We start from the raw sequence: 19174 nt of genomic DNA on the forward strand, positions 1-19174 counted from the left end.
AATGGAGGACTCAGACACAACTGCTGCCTCCACAGAGGTCCAGGTTGAATAACAAACTGACTTTTATTCTAAATAGTACCAGGGCAGCATGCTGGGGGGCTCTCCTGCCCCCAGGGGTGCCCCCATGCCCCCCGGGTGGCCCTTAGTAGACAGAGTGGGGGCTCAGGCTACCTGCCTGTGGGCCAGACCTCATCACCCAAGGGCCTAGTGCTCCCACCTTCTGCCTGGGCTAGGGGGGCCCAGGGCCCTCGGGGTGGGGAAGCCCACCTCTCCCCTCGGTCACCAGGGCCTCTGTGCCCACCTGCCCTCCAACCAGCAGTGACACGGCACCCTCCACGCGGCCCGTGGCTGCCAGTGCCACCACTGCCTGCTCCGTGGGGAAGCCCATGCGCTCCAGCTGCTGCAGCCTGTGGGGTGTGCGGGGGACAAGGAGGGAGTGTCAGGGCCACCGCCAGCCCCCACACCTGAGGACCCCATCCCTGCCCACCCCGCCTTACCGCAGAGAGGAGACGGAGGACTTGGGCAGCCAGAGTGGGCCCTGGGCCCCCTGGGCCGACACGTCAAGGAGCGAGGCCTGGATCCCCTCCTGCAGCATCTGGTTGTCCAGGGCCGCCCACAGCGGAGTCCCTGGGGAGAAGGTGGCCCCGGCCCAGTCCAGGCCCACCTCTGAGGAGCCCTCCCAGGTCAGCTGCACAGACCTCAGGCCCAGTGGGAGCGGGGCTGCGCTTTCGCTGTGGGACCAGAAGCCAGGGGAGGCCACATAAGGAGGTCCAGGGACGGGAGGCCTGGAGGAGCAGAAGCAGAAGAGGCCTGAGCACAGCCCTGCCACAGCATCCGCCACCCAGGGCCAGTGTCCCCAGCGTCACTCTCACCTCACTCTGGCAGGATCGGTGAAAGGCAGCTCGGCCAGGCTGCCCGGGGTGGGAAAGAGCTTCAGCGGCCAGCACCCTGCCAGGGTCTTGCACAAGACGCCCTCCTGCAGCTCCTGCAGCCGCTGCTCCGACAGCTCCAGCCACCAGAAGGCCCCAGCGGCATCTGTCTGCCCAGGGCAGGGCGGCCAGTCAAGGAAGCCAAAACCAGCCAGGTGTGCGCCCACACTGCATGCCAGCCCCGTGCCAACCCAAGACAGACTGCGCCCCTGAAAGCCAGAGCGACTGCAGGAGTCAGCCTGTTCCCTTTGGCAGGCTGTGTCCCCTGACAGGTATTAAGCATCTTGAGAGCAAATGCCTGTGTTGAAGCCACTGTACCCGTGGCCACAGGTCACTGCCTCTCTGTTCCCCAGGGGCCGCTGCCTGCCCCCGGCCCTGACCTTTGTACCATCTGCCCCCTCTGCCCAGCCCTCTCTCTTTTCACTTCTCTTCACCCAAACCCCTCCTCTTGCATGTCTCTGCTCACATGCCACCTTCACAGGGTGAAGTGCCAGGTGACTGCCACCTCAGCCCTCCCAGGCTCCCCACAGAGCCCTTTAAATTATAACTGGCACCTGCACCTGGCCATGAGCCCCAGTCCTCGGCCCAGAGCGTGGCCCAGAAGAGGACTCGGAGGTGCTCCTGGCATTGCTTGGGCCTGACCCCTTTGTGCCACTTCCTTCCCAGGCACCCACAGGACCCACATGTCCCCACGGGCCCTGGGCTCAGGCAAAGGATACAGGCCAGGCCAGCAAGGAGGCCACAAAGGAGCTGCAGGAAGGGTGGCTCGGAGCTGAGCAGTGGGGTCAGGGCAAGGAGCAGCCACGGCAGCAGCCACGGTGGCAGCACCCCATGGGGCCGTCTAGGGTGGTGACCCTGCCCAGCCAGCATGGCCAGGTGCACAGGCATGTACCCGCAGCTGCTGGCCGCACTGGACACCCCAAGGCCTGCCAGCAGTACAGCCAGCAGGCCAGTGGCCAGGGCGAGCAGGGTGGAGGCGTGCAGGAACCGCAGCGTGCCCAGGTGGCACTCCTGTTGCCATCCGAGGGCAGGCAGGAGCAGCAGGCTCAGGAGCAGGCTAGGCAGGGCCGTGTGGCCCAAGGCATGGGTCAGCAGCCGGTACACTGGGACAGAGAAGGGGCTCATGTCCCAGGTTCATGGCCCCAACCTCCAAGGCTGGCCCCAGTGTGCCAGGCTGGGGTTTATCCTCCACCAGGGCCACCCGCCGAGCCAGCCTCTCCTCCCCAGGAGCCAGTCCACCCACTGCCAGCACTTAACCATTGGTAGAGGGGACCGAGGGTGCCACACTGGCTACTCCCCTGCTGCGTTAAACAGAACAAGCCTGACCCACCACTCAGTCTCCTCGCGAGCACCCCACTAGTGAGCCACCACTGCGTCCCGGGCACTGTGACAGTGCTTCACTTATTTACCAAGTCACACCCTGTTGACAGCACGAGTTCTGATGCGACTGCCTGCTCCAATCTGCAGCTACCCCATTCCCCCAAGCTTGTGACCTTGGACAAATCACTCAACCTCTCTGAGCATCATTTGGGCTCTTCAAATGTACATTGGAGCTGTTGTTATTACTGGGAAGCAGGTGCTAAACTGGGGTTACTCCTTGACCCCCCCAAACCTCCTCCCCATCCTCATGCTTAGCTGAAAGTCTTAGGTCTTATTTCAAGGGCAAGCAGTCACAAAGGGGAGCTGTCAGAAAAGAACTCCTACCCGCAGGTTCCCGCACCACCTTGCTGGCCCCTCTGCCCTCCTTCTTGGCCGTGGGTGAGCTGGGCACGCTCCTGTCTAAGGACAACCTTCCCCAGGGCACACACTGCTCCTGCCAACTGGTCTCAGGCCCTACAGCAAGTTCCTGCCTCCACCAAGGTCCGTGTGGCTGCCCTCACCCTGCCAGGGGTCCAGCAGCAGCTCCGGGGCCAGGGCCAGGCTGGGGCCGGCCCCCACCAGCCACAGGCTGCTCAGTAATAGCATCAGGACTGAGGAGGCAAGAGGCAGCGCCAGGGACAGCTGGCCAGGGGGGCCCTGGGCACACATAGCTTGGTTGAGGGTGGTCCTGGGGCCGGGTGCTGGGGGTAAGGAAAACATAACAACAGTTATTAACGTAGCATTATTTCATCAACACCCTCTCAACTACCTTACCAACGGCCCTATTTTACAGAGATGGAAATTGCGCCTGGAGAGGCAGACCCAGCAGCCTGGCCACAGTGGAGCTCAGACCCTATCCCATGTGCTTATTAATCATCTTATCTTGCCTATGGGTGAGGGTGGGCAGGGGACAGGAGTTGAGTCCTAATAGACCCTGAAGTCTTGAGTGGGAGGCACAGGGCCAGGGACTCCCATAAATAGGGGTACAGCTCCCCAGGGCAAATTTAGTACCATCTCTAGCCCTCTTCTGCCTCCTTCCCTCAAACTACCACCTTCCTCCCTCTTCCCCTCTACTGTGCCCAGCCTTAGGGCTCCAGATGGCCTCAGCTGCCCCTGACCAGGAGGGTGGGGCCACCCAATGGGCAAGCAGATTGGGGAGGGGTTGGGGCAGAAGGGGTGGAGGGGCAGCAGGAGTCCCACACCCTGAGCCATACTAAGTGACCTGGGACTGAGACATCCCCTTCCTACCCAGCCCTGAGCACAGCGCCTCTGGCCATAGTCCCCTTTGCACCAGAAGGTTCCAGTGTCCATTCCACCTCTTTCTGATATATGTCCCTGGGCAAGTTTCCCAACCTCTGAGCTTCTCTTTCCTCATCTGTAAAATGGGGATTAGGAAAATCCTTTCCTGGCCTGGCACAGTAGTTCCCCAGGGTCCCACTGCTTTGGGAGGCCAAGGTGGGAGGATCACTTGAGGCCAGGAGTTCATGACCACCCCAGGCAACGTAATGCCCAGCTGATCCCAGCTTTGGCCTTCAAACATGGCCATTCCCTGCCCACAAAGCAAGGCTTTTTCTCCCCTGTGCTCCCCCTTTGCCTCGAGCCTGTCCTCCAGGCCCTACTGAACCCCTTCACCCCTGGTCAGGCTTCTTTGTCCCAGGATTCCCCTGGGGCTGATTCAAGATAGGAAGCAGGATCCCAGAGAGACAAGAAGGCTGCCTACTCTGCTCCCTTGCCAAGGGCATCCTCTGCATCTACTGCTTTCCTGCAGCAAAAATGTGGAAACCTCCCCTGCCTAAAATGTCTTTTCCTCCATCTCTCCAACAAGCAAACTCCTACTCACCCTTTAAAGCCCAGCTCAAATGTCCCCTTCCCCTCGTCTGGCCCCCCCACATCATGGCTCTTATCCTATCTTATTAGCACAGCTTGGCCTGTCTCCCTAGGCAAGCGGTCTGAGCTCATGAGGGGAAGCTCCTCTTAACTCACCCCCAAGTTCCCCAGGGTCCTCCCAGCACACAGCTAGCTGGTGCTTCACATGCGTTCACTGAAAGAAAGAGGTTGGCTTGGCTCCTGGGCCTGCTGAGGGATCTGAGGGTGAGCCCTGCCCTTTCCTGGGCCTGGGCACCACCTAGGGGGCTGGGCTGAGGTTCAAGAAGGTGGGCAGGTGCCACCCTGCCTGGAAGCAGGGTCTGGGGCCAGGACACCCACTGCAAGCCTCCTCCTGCATCCTCACAACCATTCCGCCGACCAGGCACTTTAGCAAGGGTGAAGGACTTGGCCACGGACGCTCAGAACTGGGACTTGAACCCTCAGTTTCCTGGACCTATAAAAAGGGGGCTGTGCCCCGACAGGCCCTGCCTACCTTACTGGGAAGCCAGGAGAACAGAACGGGAAGACGAGGGCAGGGAAGATTCTTCCGGGTGGTGGACAGAGTAGGGGGTCCCAGGGTCTGCCTGGGTCGAACTCAGCTTTGGGACTTTGGAAAGATACTCGATTTCCTTGGGCCTCAGTTTCCCCTTCTGTAGAAACAAAGGTAGGTATTGGACGCAGGAAGATTAAAGGGCCGTCTCCACCGCGACCGTTACTGGGGCGGGGGAGGTCTCGGGGCCGGCCACGTGTCCGGGTACTCACCGCGGAGCGCGCCCCCCACCCCGGAGGGCCGGGCGGGGCTCCCGGCGGGGAGTCGGGACTCGAGCTCCCGGCGGACACCCGGGAACCCCGAACCCAATCCGCACACCCCTAGGCGCGTGACCCCGGCCGACTGGCCGGCGCGCCACCCCCTCCCCGCCTGCCGATTAGTCAGCAGTTGCTCTAGGCCCGGGTCCCTTCCCCCAGCCCTCCCGCCGGTCTCCGTTTCTCTCCAGGGCAGACTCTTCAGAGACGGTCCCTGGAGCCCGCGGACGTAACCATTCCCAACCACCCGGCCTCGTGCAGAGAACGGCTCCAGTTTGAGGCCGAGAGCCAGGCCCCGGCGCTCTGGCCCCTTGGGCGCTGTTGTGACCCTCGCGTCACGTCTGGCGCTCTTTAGCGAGGACTGGGACTAGAGCTGCGGACGTGAAGAACGAGAAAGCGGCGGTTCATTCTTCTTTATTCCACCCCCGTGGCCCGGCCCGATGGTAGCGCCCGAGGTTGCGGGTTTCGCGCCTGCGCAGTGCGGCGCCTAGAGGGAAAGCGAGAGGGAGACGGACGTTGAGAGAACGAGGAGGAAGGAGAGAAAATGGCGTCCACGGGTGAGTGTGGTGGAAGTGCGGTCGCGCTGGCGACAGCCTGGACGCCCAAACTAGGGGCCGCTTGTCTCTGGGGGTGGTCAGGGCGACTGAGTGGAGTTGCTGAGAGGGGTTGGAGGTACCCGCCGCGGCTCGACGAGCTCGAGGGCCCGCGTTCCCCTCCCCTCCCCCCACCGGGCGGGCCGGTTCTGGAACCTTCCGGCGCGCGGGGGGCTGGCGGCGGCGGGGGCGCGCGGGGCCTGCTTTGGCCTCCATTGTGTGGCGGTCGTCGGGCCCCGCGCTCCGGGCGGCCCGCCATGTGGGCGGGGCCTGCGGCCGCCGAGGCCCCGCGCGAGGACGGGGGAGGGATCCGGCCGGGCTCGGAGCCCGTCACCCCGAAACCCGCGGGGGAGCCCAGATGGCGGCTCGAGAAGCCGCGGGCCTGCTGTCACTGTGGCGCTCCCCTCCCCGTGTTCAGGGAGGTGGCCCTATGCCGGGGGCGACTTTCTCTCACGGAGAAACCCGGAGGAAAAAGCAAATAAACAAAAAGGACGTCGCGGATTTGCGAGCCGAGGGGCGCCGGCCTATGAGCTGGAGCCCCGTCATCCTTACGGCCTAGTCGGCCGGGGCGTCCGGCGCTGCCGAGATGTCCCCCGGCGGCTTCCAGCTCCAAGCCGGACTGTTTTTTAGGCCGAACGTGCTCCTCCCTTAAGGACCCCCCCAATCTTATGCTTTCCTGGGCTTCTCCGTTTTTATCGTTGTTAACCCCACCTCCTTCCCTCCCTAAAAAGCAATTAAGTGGCTTCCCAGGGCCCTTTTTTAGCAGACACCGAGGGACATCCGTTGTATAATAAGGCCAGCCTGGTTCGAGAGACCAGAAATCCTACCAGAAAGAAATATCTGGTCTCTCTGACCTAGGAGGAACAAAAGGCCGAGCCGGCATTTGAATTATGCTTAAGCAATGGTTTCGCACGTTTATTCGCCTGCGTTAGGCCGGCAGGCTTGTTATTTCCTGGAGCCATAGAGGAGAGGGAAAGGAGGCGAGTAGTGGAAGTAGTGGACTCGAAAGAAAGCCGGGGGTGGGAACTCTAGAATGTGGTGGATAGGGGGTCCTTGCTGCAGGGAGTGTCGAAGAGTGTAGCCTAGCCATCACCTGCAGCCCGTTAGTGCACTGACCCACGGTCGTTAGGGTGGAGCATTTTTGCCTGGAGGGGTGGGTATTCTTAGGCTCCTGACTCCAGGCCTTAGAGACGGTGGAAGAAGATGAGAGTGAAGACAGCAAAAGATCTGGATCCTTCAGAGTTTTGGTTTGGAAAGAGTCCAGAATCGAGAGGCTTAGGACAATTTAAAAGCTCCCCTCAACTGTGTGGTCAGTAAACATAAGTGTTGGCTGTTCGGGCCAGGGTACCCTTGCCAGCCTCCTCTCCCCTGCTAAAGCTTGAGAAGGCAAAACATGTATGTTGAAATTTTTGCGTGGCTGGTCATGCCTTTTTTCAGTGGACTGGGTTCAAACCTTGTTTACCAGTAAACACTATGTACTACAGAATTGCTATTGTGGTTGATGTAGACACACAGTATTTATGAGGGCTGGCTGGGGCGTCTTTGGGGACTAACATAACTTACCTGGACCTTACTTTCCATTCCTGCAAAATGTAGGAGTTAACCTAGACCTTTTAAAAGCTTTTTGAGTCCTTCTGACCTTACATTACAGCAAAGCATTTTGCCCTTCCATAAAGTTGCCGCATGCTAACTCATGTAGTCTGAAGCCCTAAATCTCTGCAGCTTGGATAAAGTATCTAAGCTCCTACCTTGAATAATAGTAGATGTTCCCCCCATGCATCTGAAGCGTATGTCCAGTTTAACAAAGAATCACAATGCAAACTCACAAGTAGCCATTCAGACCGATAAATAGAACATTGCCAGCACTGTAGAGGTCCCCCAGGCTCTTCTTTCTCCTCAACGTGTGCTATATTTTTAGTGAAATTTTTGACTGCACATTTGGGGATTGAAAACACACTGTTCTAAATAATCTGACCAGTGTGTAAAGGTAGCATGTTTGAGGCCATATAATGTTTGTGTGCTCTGAGAAGATGAGTTCTCATGAAACAAGTTTGCTTCCTCCCTTAGCCCACCAGTGTAGGGGCAAATCCTCTGGTTTCACACTGATGGGAGGTCATCAGTTCCATATCAGCTTTGCCAATTTTATGTTTTACATAACTGCTCTTGTGTAAAAGTCTTCTTGCAAACATTTAACTTACATGTCAGTGATTCAGGATCATTTCTCATGCAAAGACCTCAGCAAAATGTAGGTTGAAATATTTGGTTTCAGATGCTACATTACATTAGTGTGTTTATTTTGTGGATGCCACGTGGAAGAAATTATTTGCATTTAATTTGTGTATGCCACAGAGAGTATGACTTGTACTCTTGAACAGAAGAATCTGTTCATTGTAGATAGCATTTGGGCAGTTGGTTTGGTAATGTTGATGATTCAGGGTTCTGAATTAAGAGTATATGTACAGAGGAAGGAAAGTCCACTGAAGTGTAGAGACGGAAAATTAACATGAAGAGGTGGATTCAGCAAAGTACTCTCAGGCCAACGGATTGTGAGGCTAGCTTTGGATTGCATGGAGTGGGGTAGAACCCCTCCATGAAGAGCTGAGATGTCAACTGTTGCTTTTGGATGAAGGACTACTTTCTGATTGGAAAAGAAAGGACCCGTTTGTTCCATCCTAAAGGCAATACTGTCTTCAAACACAGAACAAGATATGTATTCTTGTGGAGAGAAAAGAATTGAGCAGAATTTTTAAAAACAATTACTTTAACTGCCTTTAAAAACGAAGCTTATGTAACTTTAATTCAGTAGTGCTGTGAAAACTTCTTAACTGTTTTATTTTCTGTTTGTTTCCACTACTTGTAGACATCTTAGTGGACCAGAGTTTTTTAGTTCCTTTTGATACATGTTGTAAATTTCATGGAAAATTATAGGAAGGTTTACTTGGAGAGGGAAGAAAATTTGTGGTTTTTTTAAAAAAAGTTAAAGTCACTTTGAGTTTTAAGAAATGAGATGGTATTACCTGAAACCAAATTATTCCCAGAAAGAGTAAATGCTTTCTCCTCTGCCAGTTTTTGGGATTGTGTCTTAACTCTGCCTTGCCAGGATTTATAATATATCTAGCATTTGGATTATTGTGCAGATGTAGCTCTGACACAGCAAACGCTTTAAAACACTGGATTGTGATGGCTGTCCTCTTGTTTTCTGCCATTCCATTTCACTGTCATTGTACTAGGGAATTATGGTGGGTCTAACTTGCTGAAGTGAGGGTAGTGTTAGAAAAACTAGTTTTTGAAGAGAGGTGGCTGCTAACGTAACCAGTCTGAGGATAAACATTGTAATACTGCTGCATGTCTTTTTATATGAAGGTAAAAACTTGTGATCCTGTTAATGGGTCCTATTCTCAGCCTGAGATGATGTGGTGATCACGTATTTGAAATGACAGCCTGCGGCTGAGGGGGGGCGGTTTGTGGTTGTGGGAACATGCAAAGTATCTCTGCCACATCAGCTGACCTCATTAGCTAGCACCTTATTCAAACTTTCTGAATTTAACTGGCTTACATTTTATTTTTTGGTTTGGTGTTGAGAGATGAGAGGGACTCATTTGGTCCTGTGTTGGCCTTTAGGTCTCTAAACAGTTTACAGAATTCTTCCTGCCACCTGAATTCCTTCCCTCTCTTTCCCATTTCCTTCTGTTAACTTCACACTGTTTTCTCTGCTTATTTTTCTCTAGATTACAGTACCTACAGCCAAGCTGCAGCCCAGCAGGGGTAAGTGAGTCTCTTACACAGTGTTGTCTGTGATAATGTGTGTAGAGTGTGGAGCCTCCTATACTTGTAGAGAACATAGTAATAGTATTTGAATGTTCAGTGTTCAGTTCTCATATTTAATTCTTTTGCAGCTACAGCGCTTACACCGCCCAGCCCACTCAAGGATATGCACAGACCACCCAGGTAATCTTTAAGATAATTATATGTAGCTGCATCTCCAAGTAAAATGCTTCTATCAGCCGTTAAAACAATAACTAGCACAGATCTTTTTTGAATATTAGGTAATAGAAAAATGAAATAGTAATGTACTTGTTAATCATAGAAAAAAGCAGGTATCTTGAACTGTCACAGTGGGATGTCATTCTGCAAAGGACTTCATTCTGCAGTGGTCTGAAGTCTGTGTTATGCAGAAAATCTGGTTTTTCAGAATTGATAGATTTAGCCCCATCTTATTTTTTTTTTCTCTTTGTTCATTTTGTTTTCCTAACATTTGTTTCCAGCTGGCAATTAGCTCTCTATAACTTTCTAGTATCCGTCATTTCTAAAGTTAGGTGCCTTCTTCCATGCTTAGTCCTTCTCCATGTTCTGTTTATTTAAGTTAATCACCACAGCAATTCTGCAAAAGAAGAAAATGATAAGATCATTATGCAGATGAGAAAATTACAGTGCATAGGTATTACGTAGTTTGCCATTGATTGCACAGTAAGTGAAGGGGTTAGCCCCAAAAACTATGGCTGCCTAGCTGAGGAGCTCCTGAATTCTTTCCATTACACTAGTCTGTTTTTAAAAGCCTGGGCCACCAGATTGTAGAAATTAGCCCTCTAGTATTCTCAGGATCACCTCAAATTCTGAAATTATCCATGCTATAAAAGGGATGCTAATAACTGCAATGGAAGCATATTCTAGGACAGGCAGTTCTTACATAACTGGTCACTCAGGTCTAGAATATGATCATGCTAACATCTGAAAGAACAGCTTATTCCTTGCCTGATTTTAATTATCATTGATGTCCAAATTCAAAAGACAGTACTCTGAATGTGCTAACCATAGGAGGATATTCAGCGTTCTGGTTTATTTTCTTTGAAGTAGCATAATAGTTTTAAAGTCTTTATGTCGTGCTGAAAATTTGGTTTTCAGATTTACCTGACAGATTTTTTAGCCCCATCTTCATTTCTTTCTCTTTGTTCATTTTGTTTTCCTAACATTTGTTTCCAGTTACTAAAAACTGCTACGCTAAGTGCTAGCAGTTGTATACACCTGTGCCTATATTGTGCTTCCTTTGAGAGTGTCTTGTTCATCTCCTGTATAGTTAACTGAGGTTTTGCCTAATTATCTTTGGAACTTTTTTGTAGTTAACTTCACCAAAGTATGAGTGAATTAGATAAGGGATAGCAAGCATTCATAATACTGTGATCATTTGTTTTTTAAAATCTTTTGACTGGAAAGCAGTATTTTTGACTTTGGTTCTCCAATTTAGAAACTAGAAGTCAGTCCATTTTATTTCTAAAATACAAGGTTCTTACATGAGGTTCTTGTATTCATTTTCTTTGGAGCAGGCGTATGGGCAACAAAGCTATGGAACCTATGGACAGCCCACTGATGTCAGCTATACCCAAGCTCAGACCACTGCGACTTACGGGCAGACCGCCTATGCGACTTCTTATGGACAGCCTCCCACTGGTAAGGCCTGCCTTGCAGAGATTTCTGGGTCATGTTGTCTAGAGCATTTGCTTAGAGGCTTGTTACTCGTGCTCTTGGATGTATATTCGGGTCCATACCTTGGCACCTGGAGATCTTTAATTCATAGGAGGAGGTATTTTTTTGTTTTTTCCTTTCTTTGTATTGGGAGATCTCTAATAGAATGTGGGTGGGATAAACTGTTCTATACAGTGTATTGAATAATCTCACAGCAAAATGGAGACTTTGTAAAAGATTGTGCTAATGCTAATACTGAGTAAGAATGAGCCTTCTTAAACTGAGCTGCTTAAAAATCAAACTGGTTTTCACATCTGTTTGCTTCATCTGATAGTATACCCTCTACTTTTTGTTTTGTGCTTTCCACAGTAGAAGGGACCAGTACAGGTTTGACTATCCTGCTCATTCTTGCATGGGAAATGCTTTCCATCTTGTCTAACCCTGTAATGTTAACCCTTTAGGTGTTTTCATTTGTTTAACCCCCAAACTTTCTAACATCACACACAGCAAGGTGCTAATGAAAAACTGCTTCAGGTGCCATTCGCAGATCCATGTCTGATTCTTTATATGATTTTGGGAAAGGTTTTATTATTTAACATTATTTGTGTCAAGCTTTAATGATGGTTATTTACCTTCCCAAAGGTATTTCAGATGATTTCTCACCAGCTGATTTTCCTCTATTCCCTGAAGGATAGACTGCATGATTAGATTTATTTAGAGGAAAGAACTGCCACCCTGCATGTATCATGTTTGTCTGTTGGTTTCTAGTCCAGACACATTTTATTTTGTTTTAAGTGTTATGAATAATTTTAATCCATAGTATGCCTTGAATTCATATATATTTAAAAAACAGCTTTCTGGGAAGCCAAAAACTATTCTAAGCATTAGAATAAATTGTATCTTGATACTGAGGTTGAGTGGAGTTATGTGCAAAATCTATGATGATTTTTGTGTTTGGTGCTATGAAATGTTTTAGGAGCTTTACCTTCCCTCCCCCTTTTATTTTGTAATTACTATTACAAAAGAATATTTTGATACAAGAAGATCTTAAAGATGCCAAAACACTTTCAAACTATATGCAGTTTTCCAAATTATGTATAATATAGTGGGGCAGGGGAATACCTGTCTGATTTATCTCATTGAGTACCAATGTCCTGAATTTGGTGGGAAGTACTTGCTAACCTATCTAATGTGTATCCTGAATAGGATGGGAAATGTTTATCAGAACTTTCTAGTGGTGGTAATTGCAACTGTGGAAAGAAAGAGCTGGAACTAAAATTGTGCGGTTTGGATTTTTAGCACAGAATTTTTAAATTGTGAGATGAATTTTACATTTTACAAAGCCTCTTAGATTTTTATAAAAAGTATGATTTGAAAATAAATAATATGGCTTAGACCTAGTCTTTGGAATCATTTTACAGAAATGAGATAAAGTGACTTACAGGCAAAGTAGTGGTCCTCTGGAGTCATGTATTTGTGTTGTCACTGATTAAATCACATCGTGACTGTGGGCCCAAAAAGCGTAGGACACTCCAATGCAGAGACCAGTAGCTTCGAAGAGCCAGAGATTGCACTTAGTAATAATAAAGAATGTTTGTATAGACTTCATAGCTTATGGGGCACCCTTCATATCTCCATTAATTCCCCCCAACAACTTTTGGGGTATAAAAACCAAAATTAAACCTGATGTGAGAAGTGACTGAACAAAACTAGATAGGAGCCTGACACGTGGTTAGTGGGTTCAATCACACTTCTTTTTTCCTTATCCCATGCTGCCTTAACACATAAAAGTCACTGGATGATTATTGGAGGGAATAGATAAAAATACACTGTTCTCTTCTGGGATTTTTTAAAATTAACCTCCTAAAGAAAGGGGCTATATAAATCTTAATTAATTCAAATAGAATTTTTAAACTTTAGTTTTTACTGTTGAACAAAGTTTTGGTCAGTTTGTGTGATTTTCTTTACCACCCTTTTCCTTCAAGTTGTCAGCACATGGTAGATTTGTTTTCTTTTTTTGCATTAGTCTTTTTTTGTTGTCATTAAATCATTTTGCTCTGTTTTTGTTGTTGGTTTTTTGTTTTTTGTTTTTTTCACTCTTTTTGCTTGGCTGCTTGGGTGGGTACTACAGATTAATTAAAAGATTATTTATTAACCCAGTGTCTGTTACTATAATCTTTGGCATGACAAGGCTTTAACTGTTGCTGCATAGTTTTATGACAGGAGCTATTGCCCCGATTAGTTTACCTTTTTTTGGTATTTTTTTAATTGCTCTTCTTGTAAATCTTACAGTCATTTGGTGGGGGGGGGGAATCTCTGAGAGTAATAGGGTAGATGGAATTAGGTTCTAGTTAAATTTAAATAAATGGGTGCTTTATATGGTTGACCTTAGGACTCTGCAAAAAAAAACTTAAATAAGCAGTTCAGGTGAACATGCCAACTCAGAAACACTTCCATTGTTTGGGGCTCCCCATTTTGTGAAATATGCTTGCATATACATTTCAACACAATAGTTTTGACAAGGAAATTACTGTTGTGTATAATTAATTTTAGATTTCCCTTTAAATGTTTCGAATGGAGAAGACAGTAGTATATTCTGTGCTATAAAAGGTGACACTTTAGGATTGTACAAAAGGAAGCTGATTGTCTTTGGCTTGTTGTATGTTGAGTGAGGAGGATAAAATTTGTTCCAACTAAAGTTTAAAGCACTAAACCTTTTTTTTTTTCTTTTGAGATAGTCTCACTCTGTTGCCCGGGCTAGAGTGCCGTGGCATCAGTCTAGGTCACAGCAACCTCAAACTCCTAGGCTCAAGCAATCCTACTGCCTCAGCCTCCCGAGTAGCTGGGACTACAGGCATGAGCCACCATGCCCGGCTAATTTTTTCTATATATTTTTAGATGTCCAGCTAATTTCTATTCTTTTAATAGAGATGGGATCTTGCTCTTGCTCAGGCTGGTCTCAAACTCCTGAGCTGAAATGATCCTCCCACCTCAGCCTCCCAGAGTGCTAGGATTACAGGCATGAGCCACCACACCCGGCCAAAAGCCCTAAATCTTAAATGAACAGTCTTGATTTGTTTTAAATACTGAAACTATTTTTTCTTTTTCTTTTTCTTTTCTTTTCTTTTTTTTTTTTTTCCTCCTGAGTCAGTGTTTCACGTTTTTGCCTGGGCTAGAGTGCAGTGGCATCATCATAGCTCACTGCAGCCTTAACTCCTGGGCAACAAGCAATCCTCCTGCCTCAGCCTGCCAAGTAGCTGAGACTACAAGTGTGTGCTGGCTAATTTTTTATAGAGGTAGGGTCTTGCTGTGTTGTTCAGGCTGGTCTCAAACTGCTGGCCTCAAGAGATCCCCCTGTCTCGGCCTCCAAAAGTACTAGAGTTACAGATGTGAGTCACTGCACCTGGCCTGAAACTCTTAACATGCTAAGTGAGATTTGGATTTTTCTTTGGATGTAAGTGCTGACATCTAGACCAAACTTTTTATTGGATGGCTTAACTGTACCCATTGACTAAGAGGAAAAAGAGCCCAGAACCAGGAATAGTTGTAACACCTCTAACAGGAAAGGAACACAAGAGCTGCACACGTGGGATTTTGGTTACGCTCAAGCCCAAGTCCCAAAGGAAAGGTGTGAATCCTGCCTGATGTGGCAGAGGCAGGAGCTAAGGAGAGACTGTTGGTCTGCGGCACACCTGTAAAAGCAGGTCTGTCTGACACCTGGTTAGGGAAGTACCCAAAGGGGAGGCAGGGGGACTCTAAGGTGTACCTCCAGTATTGCTGAGCAGGCAGAAAGGGCCCTTTTGCTTGTGAGAAGAATGAAGTTGGATAACTTGAGAACCAGCTTAGAATTTCACAGTTTCATTATGTAAAAAACATTACCTTTTAAAGGTTTGTTTGGGGGAGTATTAAAGTTTAGTTTAAGATAATTTACTGAAAAATGTTAAATAGCATAACCTGTGTTGGTTGAGTAAGTATGATTTGTAGAAGTGTGTCTTTATTACTCATGTGCCATTTCAAACTCTAGTGCTGATAACAAGATTTTTTGTAGTTGTTACCTGAAACAAAACTAGCATTTCTTGGAGTGTTTAATTAAGTGTTAACATCTTCCACTGAAAATAAAACCCATGTTCTGTAGAATTTCTAGTTTCCTTAAATTAAACGAGATCCCTGTGATGCAGTGTTTGGGACTTAAAGTAATTAGATGAATTACTATCCAAATTAGAGGTTGTAGTACTAAAACTAGTATCTGGATCATTATTTCATAGCTATTTTTAACTGAGGGATGAAAAATTACCTGTAGGGTACAATGTACACTACTCCGCTGCTGGGTACACCAGAGCCGCAAACCCACCACTATGCAATATATACACGCGATGGAATTCAACTTTCACCCCCTATGTTTATTTTTTAAAATAGAAAGAAATAATAAATGCTGTGTAATTTGCCTTTTACCTCCCTTATGGGGGTATTTTATTCCTGCTTGAGGGTTTTTTGGAATACTTACGGTTTTAGTTGAGAAAGTTCTTAAGGAGGCCTGCTAGCAAAATCAGTACAGACTTAGCAAAAGCCAACTTGTCTCCTATTGAATGCCTTCCAGAGGAGGCAGAGGGAACCCTGTTTTCTATAGCACAGCATGTTTCTGTTCAGTGTGGTTTTAGAGCAGATGAAATAGTGCTTTACTAAAAACTAGGTATATTCAGAGAACTTAGGCTTTAAGTATTGGTTTTTTACTACTGTTGCTAAAGGGAGAGTATTTAAATGATTAAATATTGTGATGGTTTAAAGTAGGTGGTTTACGAATTGTTCTGTTCTTGAGAAAGTGTCTAGGCAGCTCTCTGAGAGGGCAGGAAATCTGACACAGCTCTTGTTTATGTTCTAGGTTATACTACTCCAACTGCCCCCCAGGCGTACAGCCAGCCTGTCCAGGGGTATGGCACTGGTGCTTATGATACCACCACTGCTACAGTCACCACCACCCAGGCCTCCTATGCAGCTCAGTCTGCTTATGGCACTCAGCCTGCTTACCCAGCCTATGGGCAGCAGCCGGCAGCTACCGCACCTACAAGGTAAGGCCACACTCACCTACTCTGAATTTTGTAATGCATCAGCCTTGGGTTTGAGGGAAAGAGGGCGGGCAGCTATGCACACTTAAAGAATCTGTGACTTAGTTCCTTTTTAATGATTGCTAGTAACTAATGTGCTGGAACACACCAAAAATGTTCTCCATTTAGCAGCGAAATGGTGCCATCCAAAGGCTAAAATGAGGAATATCACTGAATGGGTTGTTTGGTTTCAGAATGGTGACCTTTTGGGGTCAGAAAAGGCTGTTGGTTTTACTTTACAAAACCCAGGAGAAAATTGAGTGTGTGTTTTCCCTCAACAAAATGACTGATAGAATTGTACATTTGATGCTTTAATTTTTGGTTTTATTGGGCCTGTAAATAAGTAAGAGCTTTGTCTTTGGGGAAAACACGGTAGTTCACAGTACAAGGAGGGTGGGGGGAAGCATGATGCGAGTCAAGAAATAGTTATACGATCCAATTGTCAGTAAAAGATGTATCCATATCTTGAAAGTCAAACAGTACTGTCTCATCTTAAGCAGTTGACATGATTTTCTCTACATTATATAGAGCAGGGGGTCCCCAACCTGTGGTGAGTTGTATAATTATTTCATTATGTATTACAATGTAATAATAATAAAAACGAAGTGCACAGTAAATGTAATGTACTTGAATCATCCCGAAACCATTGTCCCCCTCCACAGTCCGTGGAAAAACTGTCTTCCATGAAAACGGTCCCTGGTGCCAAAAAGGTTGGGGGCCACTGATACAGAGGCTTGATCATTTAAATATCGTACACAAGTATAAATTCTTAACTGAGTACCCTGCTATAGGATGAACATTAGGTTCAGCAGAGCTCATACCCCATGACTGGTTAGCAGGCAAACAGTATTATTACTTAGCAGAAGATTTTAGGTCTTTGCTTTAGACAGTGCACTTAGGTGGCTTCTGCCTACAGTCTTGAGGGAACATTGGATTCTGATTTGAAAGAAGATTTTTTTAGGGAATAAATGAGATCAACTTGTAAGCTAGACATTTGGCTGCTGTAGAATTAAGAAATTAGCTCTGGCAAACACTCAAGAAGTTACTTCTAAAAGACACAGTGAATAATCAGAACCACTTGGTAGTTTACATTTGCTAGACAGTCTGTGCAATAGTTTGGTTAAACTATCAGATTCCTAGAAGGGCCCTATTTCAGTTGACCTAGGCATTTCAGAGTGTTATCATATGTATAAAGTCCATACCTTGGCCAAAGTCAGTGAAAACTAAAATGTATAAAATCCTTTTGATTGTGTCATGCGACAGTGTATCCCAGCCATAGCTGGATGGGTTTATATATGAATTGTTTTTTTGATAAATCATCATTTTGGATTCCTTTTTTCCTAATTTTCAATCCTTAGTACCTTAAAACAACTGTTTATCTCTTGTGCTCAGTGACAGCTATTCCCTTTTCCACTGGAAAAGGAGAAGACTTGTGACCAATTTCAGGTCAGTGGAGAGACTAGTACTTCCTCACCCTCTGGTCTGCCTGATGGTTCTTGGGGGCTTTGCTTACGATAGCTCCAGCTCACTCTTATACAACCTTGGTATAAACTGTTAGGGCAAAGAGATAATAGAAATCCTTGGGGTTTTTTTCCAGGGATGCCTGTTCATCTGAGCATGAGGGGAGGCTCTGTGTATGTGTTTCTTGCCTTACTCTGGTGTTTCTATTATGGAGACTTTGAGGCAAATTTAGGTTAATTTATGGCAGCCCAAGTTAGGAAATGTTTTTTCTGGTCTGTTATAAGAAATATAAACCCACAAATTTTCCAAATTTATAATGCCATAATGTTACTGTAACCTAACACTTGCATTATTGTTAAGTTTCTTATTTATCTTTAAAAGTCCCCTTTGAGAAAAGGCATTTTTTTCCTAACAGACCACCCCCCCATCACTTAAATTGGCAACACACGATATTATAACTGCCTTTTATAACTGTTAATGTGGACTGTGTGAAGCATGTTGGTGCCTCTCTTGTGGATATGATTGATTCTCCCCATTCCATAGTATTCTCTTCGAGCAAATATAGTTGGACTGACACTGCGTTTGGTGTAGTTTACGATTGTATTTATTTCCAGGCTCAATCCTAACATTGCATATTGCTCATAAATTTGTAGCGTTCTTACCCAGGATTTTTGTGGCTGATAAACAAAGTCTGACTTTTTTATTTTTCCTTTTAGACCTCAAGATGGTAACAAACCTGCTGAGACTAGTCAACCTCAGTCTAGCACAGGAGGTTACAACCAACCCAGCCTAGGATACGGACAAAGTAACTACAGTTATCCCCAGGTACCTGGGAGCTACCCCATGCAGCCAGTCACTGCACCTCCATCCTACCCTCCTACCAGGTCAGTCTCTTCTTCTTGTGAACAATGAGCTAGTAAAATAACAAAACAGGTTTGTTTTTTTTTAGGTTGTTGACCAGCTTGCTTTGGCCTCCTCAGGTAAGGTACATTATCTGACTCCCCAGTGATAACTCTGACCACATTTAGTTACATTAAAGCCTTAGTCCTGGATCCCATTGCAGTGCCTGGCAGTAAGTAACTGTTTTCTATAAATACAGACAAAAACATTTTTGCCACTCTAAGTTCTTCCCTTTAATTTTACTCTTTTACTTAGAAGGATGAATAGCAGAAGTATATGAAAGCATGTAAACAGAACCATAGGAGCCATTTTCTTCAATGCAGTTAGAATGGACAAAGTGCGGGCCACTATAAAAAAAAAAAAAAAACTTTGCCTTAAGCATTTTATATTTTACTTAACACATGTAAAGGTACATTCCTGCGCCCGTCTTTTAAAGTTTGAGCCAAGGCCTTTTCTTTGGATTGCAGGCTTATTTGTTCCTCATTCTCTGTCTTAGGTTAACCACACCAGCAGTTAAATTATATCCATTTTTGGTTTCTTTAAAGTAGAGAAAGAACTGTAGGTTTTCTCACCCAAGTTTAATTTGAAGCTGGATTGTGTCCTAAATTGTTAAAACTTAGTTTTGTTAGAAGTAACAATTCCTTTTCTGTACTCATTTCATCAGTTTACACTAAAGTGCAGGAGATATGAACAGGTTTAG

At 46.9% G+C, this 19174-nt stretch overlaps 2 protein-coding genes across 9 annotated transcripts in view; one reads left to right on the top strand and one right to left on the bottom strand.

Annotated features, from left to right (window-relative positions):
* Positions 1-44: 44 nt before the first annotated feature.
* RHBDD3 (rhomboid domain containing 3) lies at positions 45-6162 on the bottom strand. 5 transcript variants are annotated; one of them, XM_045534402.1, is made up of 9 exons: positions 6104-6157; positions 4917-5445; positions 4648-4804; positions 4272-4329; positions 2810-2989; positions 1649-2032; positions 873-1035; positions 498-785; positions 45-407 (listed from the first exon to the last, which is right to left on the bottom strand). In XM_045534402.1, exons 5-9 carry the CDS (start codon positions 2955-2957, stop codon positions 230-232), a joined length of 1161 nt encoding a protein of 386 aa, XP_045390358.1. In that variant the 5' UTR covers positions 2958-2989; positions 4272-4329; positions 4648-4804; positions 4917-5445; positions 6104-6157; the 3' UTR covers positions 45-229. The 5 variants fall into 5 exon arrangements, with proteins under 5 accessions (XP_045390358.1, XP_045390356.1, XP_045390357.1 ...); XM_045534400.1 differs by having other exon boundaries at positions 2810-4329; XM_045534401.1 differs by lacking the exon at positions 4272-4329 and having other exon boundaries at positions 6104-6156.
* EWSR1 (EWS RNA binding protein 1) overlaps positions 4710-19174 on the top strand; it is a 28771-nt gene continuing 14306 nt past the window's right edge. For 2 of the 4 annotated variants that reach the window (XM_045534389.1, XM_045534391.1), the window contains exons 1-7: positions 4710-4818; positions 5150-5515; positions 9280-9316; positions 9448-9499; positions 10870-10996; positions 15891-16077; positions 18291-18458. In XM_045534389.1, the coding sequence (XP_045390345.1) occupies positions 5503-5515; positions 9280-9316; positions 9448-9499; positions 10870-10996; positions 15891-16077; positions 18291-18458 (584 nt within the window). In that variant the 5' untranslated portion in view covers positions 4710-4818; positions 5150-5502. The remainder of the gene's footprint in view (positions 4819-5149; positions 5516-9279; positions 9317-9447; positions 9500-10869; positions 10997-15890; positions 16078-18290; positions 18459-19174) is intronic. The other 2 variants (XM_045534390.1, XM_045534392.1) reach the window with 1 other exon arrangement.

This window comes from Lemur catta, chromosome 21 (genome assembly GCF_020740605.2).
Source record: "Lemur catta isolate mLemCat1 chromosome 21, mLemCat1.pri, whole genome shotgun sequence".
NCBI classification, from domain to species: Eukaryota; Metazoa; Chordata; class Mammalia; order Primates; family Lemuridae; genus Lemur; species Lemur catta.